General features: G+C 34.1%; 2 protein-coding genes across 2 annotated transcripts; one reads left to right on the top strand and one right to left on the bottom strand.

Moving 5' to 3' along the window:
* Positions 1-6: 6 nt before the first annotated feature.
* On the bottom strand, positions 7-1,026 carry LOC110411360 (protein ACTIVITY OF BC1 COMPLEX KINASE 1, chloroplastic-like). The gene is made up of 2 exons (XM_021421485.2): positions 514-1,026; positions 7-291 (listed from the first exon to the last, which is right to left on the bottom strand). The coding sequence occupies exons 1-2, from the start codon at positions 802-804 to the stop codon at positions 46-48; spliced, it is 537 nt and encodes a 178-aa protein (XP_021277160.1). The 5' UTR covers positions 805-1,026; the 3' UTR covers positions 7-45.
* A 1,127-nt stretch (positions 1,027-2,153) lies between these two features.
* Positions 2,154-4,622, top strand: RPA2 (replicon protein A2). The gene is made up of 9 exons (XM_021421374.2): positions 2,154-2,378; positions 2,458-2,573; positions 2,770-2,880; positions 3,056-3,153; positions 3,277-3,318; positions 3,436-3,513; positions 4,147-4,222; positions 4,336-4,434; positions 4,524-4,622. Exons 2-9 carry the CDS (start codon positions 2,469-2,471, stop codon positions 4,605-4,607), a joined length of 693 nt encoding a protein of 230 aa, XP_021277049.1. The 5' UTR covers positions 2,154-2,378; positions 2,458-2,468; the 3' UTR covers positions 4,608-4,622.
* The last annotated feature ends 186 nt before the right edge of the window (positions 4,623-4,808 follow it).

Genomic DNA, 4,808 nt, shown 5'->3' with positions numbered 1-4,808 from the left:
GAATCCCTTCAAGTAGGAGTTCAAGCAAGTAAGAAACTACAAGAATCATTTAAAACAACAGTTTGAAGAGTGAACACAAGAAACCTGGCCAGCTTTGATAAAAGATGGTCCGAGATTACATAGGAGATTCCTAAGTTGGCGAGCTCGATATGGAACAACCTCTTCATCCCTCCCAACTAAACAATCGTACATCAAAGAAGACCAGTACAGCCCCAAATTCCACACTATCTCCACACCACGTAGAATAAGTGATGCAACTGCCCCTCGAGATTCCAGTACCGTATTCCTCACCTACATATCAAGACCAGAAAACAGTACACATAAATTTGAACGCAACGAATTCAAGAAACAACTTCAACACTGCCTTATCGTTTCAGAACGAATTAAATGCAGACATCGACAAAATTTCCTATGAATACCTTATGTCTTTCTTGTAACATAAAATCAAAGCACGCTAAAAGAAGAATAGCAAATTGAATAGAACATGATCTGATTACTGGTATATTATCGTACTGTCTCGGGAGAGTACTTTCGAAAGGGGATGCAAACGCCGCGCTCGATATCAAGTTGCTCCATGGCACTGCTAGACTTCCCCGGCGGTAACGACTTATTCTTGGAGTCGGTCGAAGACGTTAAGCTCCTCCTGGCTGTTCCGTTATCTACGCCAACTTCCGTCGTCGACGCGGCGAAATTAGAGACTCTGACCACCGACAGTTTCTTGCTTCTTTGCGGCACACCATGGACAGAGACCGGAGAAGGTGCGAATTGAGGTTGACTTATGCAAGTTGTGTGAATTAAGTTCATTTTGACGGTGCGAATGTTTGGTGTTGGAGGGAAGCGGCTGAGAACGGAGAAGAGAAGAAGAGTCTTCGAAAATCAGTTAAAATGGACGACCACATAACATTTTTGCAGATAATTTTTGAAGCTGTTACTAAATTTATTTTTAATTAAATTATTTAAAAAAAAAAGTTGAGAGAAAGAATTGAAAGTGAGTTTCTGTTTGGCTTGCGTCCACGCTTTTCCTTGGTGCTATGCGTAGCCGTCAAAGCAGCTCTAATTTTTTTTTTTTCTAATTCATTAAAATGCCTCTAAATATTCAATTTTAATATCAAGTGACTTAATTAATATTTTTTACATATCTCACACCCACTAAATCCAATTCTTTATCCATGAAAAAAAATTCAAAAATATTTTTTTTCCTGATGCAATTAAGAAGATTTATTAATTTTGTTTTGACTTAAGTTTAACGCTTATTCAAACCTTGTTAAACTATTACCATTTGAATTGGGTCTATGTTACTAGACTAACCAAACTCAATGCAAACGTATGAAGTACTTTATAATTCAAAGCAAGTTTTGGAAATTCATTGAGATTAAGATAATAACAAATTTCAAAGTCAAAATGTTTAGATCAAATTCAAAAGGTTTCTAATTAAAACAATTATATGAATTATGAATGAATGAGTTATCCAATGATGAATTGAAAATTCTAAATTTGATTTCTATGATGAGATAGGTAAGCTTTATGAAATATAAGAAAACAAATAGATTGATATAACCAATGAATATATACAATCTATAAAAAAATAAAGAAATTTTAACAAGTTTAATGTAAAATTGATTAATTTCTTGCACTAATTTCACTAATCATTAACAATTGATTAATTTCTTGCACTGATACTATCTAATATTATTCAAGAATAACATATGGTGGAAAAACTATAAATTATCATTTAATATATACAATTTAAATAGATATAGAAGTCAATAAAAATCATATTAGAAAAAAAGAGCTTATAAATATAGTTTTGGATACAATTCACGATAACTGCCTATAATAGGACACCATAGTCATGCTCGTAGCATTTTGTAATTTCATTCTCATAGTTTTAATTTTTAAATTTATCTTTTTATATATTACTCTTTCTATCTTTAAATTGTAGTATTTTTATTTTTATGAAAATTAACAAAAAATGTTAATACTTTAAATCTGAAAATAAAAAGATTATATAAAAAATAAATATATATATATGATAAAAGAGAATATTAGGTATCTAAAAAATTTTAGTTTTGAATATCTGAAAAAAAGACATATATAAAATGATGAATATAGTATTAAATGGGGAGAATAATCTTATTTAATCCTTATATTTTACTCTATACTAATAGTAATAATATTCATTCTAAATACTAATAATAATAATAATAAATATGACACAGGAGAGAACGACAGATGAAGGGACGAGAACTCGCGATCGGAAAGTGGCGATATTTTGAAAATACGAGCGGGATCGACTTTCCTCTTCTGGCAACCTGGGCTGGGACCAACTAACAATAGCCAGGCGGGAAATCCAAACTAATTGGCGGGAAGCGGAACAGGTAAGCCTTTGTCTATATTCTACAAAGTAGTACTGTCAGTTCCTATTTAGTTTTCAACTTTCTTTTCCGCTATTTCTAGGGTTCCAAAATATGTACTCAAGCAGCCAGTTCGACGCCACCTCCGCCTTCTCCGGCGGCGGATTCATGCCCTCTCAGCCTTCTCAGTTCGCTAATTCAACTCCATCTCCTGCAAGAGTCAGTCATTCTCTCTTTCATCTATATGCCTTCGTCTTTTGTATGTTCCATTTGGTTGCCGAGGAAGTCTAGGGAAAAATTGTTTAGCGCCCAGGGGAATAACATAAATCTGGGAAAAGGATCTTGAAACTTTGTTTTATTTGTTATAATTGATCAAATTTTCAATGTTCTTTTTTTATTATTCGTGGGTTAGCAGAGTCGTGACACGCAGGGGTTGATATCCGTGACAGTGAAGCAGATAAGTGAAGCTTCTCAATCTGGTGATGAGAAATCCAATTTCGTAATTGAAGGTGTTGATGTTACCAATGTACCATTTCTTGAATCCTTCCACTGCTCCCATTTCTCTTTGTTTGTTTCGTATAAAAAGAATAATAGTGTTCTAAATCTCTGTAGCTTAGTTTTGAATTGAGATTTCGAAGAATGAACTCAACTATTTGATTAATTCCTTTTTCTTTCTTTTTTTGGGTGCTTTGCCGGTTCAGGTTACGGTGGTTGGCATGGTATTTAACAAAAATGTAAGGTCCTCGGATGTTCGTTTCCACCTTGATGATGGAACAGGCCGAGTTGAATGTATAAGATGGTGATGCACCAGTTTCCATTTGAATTCACTCTATGAATATCATAATATTGTTTAGGATTAGAGAATCACTTTTGATTTGAAATCTGAAATTATTTCATGTAAATGAATTTTTGTCTCAATCAGGGTAACCGAAAATCTTGACACAAGAGAAATGGATGCATTAGAGTAAGCTCTCTCCTTCATTTGAATCAATTAAGCATTATCCGTTTCGAGTTTTGGAATATCATTAGATGCTTTTACATCAATATTATTCTTACATTCTTTAATTTCGTTGTGAAATAGAGATGGAACTTACGTTCGTGTTAATGGACACTTGCAAAGTTTTCAAGGCAAGAAGCAATTAAGTGCCTTTTCTCTGAGGTATGGTTGTAGAAATAAATTTTATAGCTTCCCAATATTTTCTGGATCACTTTTTTGTTGTTAGCACATCCAACAATTTGTTGATAGTGCATGCTCTTTCCATGAATCTGATCATATTAATAATTTTAATGCCATCTAATCCATATCATGTGACAAATTGTTTCTATAGACTCATGTATATGCATTTGTCAAGTTAGCTTTATTTCAACTCCCAATGAAGCAAGCATGAGAGCCAAAACTAGGATAGGCATTGTTGTCTTGTTCTGCTTAGAACATATTGCTGCTTTGCAGCTGATGTTTATTCATTTGCCTGCTTTAATTTGGCGCTGTGACAAATTTGGATGCCTACAGTCTGAGAATGTGTCAGTGTGCACCTAGTTGCATTTTAGTGTGGATTTCTGGTACCATTAGAGCAGCAATGAGTTTCTTTTGCCATATGTAACTCGTTTTTTCCTTCTTCAGTTCTGCCATCTGCCATCTAATTGATTGTCTAAACTATAAGTCATAAATCAACAGACTAGCTTGGATATGTATTCTTGACAACTACTTGACTTCTATTTGATGCACTTTGTGCGTCCATGTGCATAAGCATTAGTGTCTTATGGTTTATTTGGTTTGTTTTGTGATTCTCAGGCCAGTGACAAATTTTGATGAAGTTACTTGCCACTTTATTGAGTGCATACATTTCCATCTTCACTCCAAACTACAGGTATTTATGTCTAAAATTGATAAAAATTGCATTATAAAATGCTTATGCACTTGATTCATTCTTTAGGAGAAGAGTATTGCTTCTGATTTGTGATTTCCTTGTGCTAATTGTAGTCACAGGGTGGTGCTTTGTCCCAGCCACAGATGGATTCATCATTGAGCACTCCTGTGCGGGGTGCATCAACTGGAATTCAGCCAGCTTTGGTGAATGATGTATGAAATCAAAATATTATAGTTTTTGTTTTCTCTTGAACTCCTTATCATTTTGTATTTTGCATATATCATATTCTTTTCTTTTCCAGTTCTCTGTGCAATATAGTGCTGATGGACTCAAGGGTTTTGATAAAATGGTTCTGAACTATCTGCAGCAACCTTCAAACATGTAAGTAGTGCACTGAAATTTTGTGTTTGACCCCTCAGGAGGAAAGTGGCCTTCAAAATATTTTGATTTGGAAAACCTGTATGCGCTCATTACATGCATAAAAATGCAGATACATGTATATAGTTACAAGCACATATATTTCCCATGTTTATTTAAGTCAAGCTCTTCATGAACTTGAATGAATGGAGCTTTGCAATGTTCAAGC

This window comes from Theobroma umbraticum, unplaced genomic scaffold, assembly GCF_002168275.2.
Source record: "Theobroma umbraticum cultivar Fairchild unplaced genomic scaffold, ASM216827v3 scaffold_56.0, whole genome shotgun sequence".
Lineage (NCBI taxonomy): Eukaryota > Viridiplantae > Streptophyta > Magnoliopsida > Malvales > Malvaceae > Theobroma > Theobroma umbraticum.
Note: the sequence above shows the minus strand (reverse complement) of the source record. Positions and strands in the feature narration are given on the sequence as shown.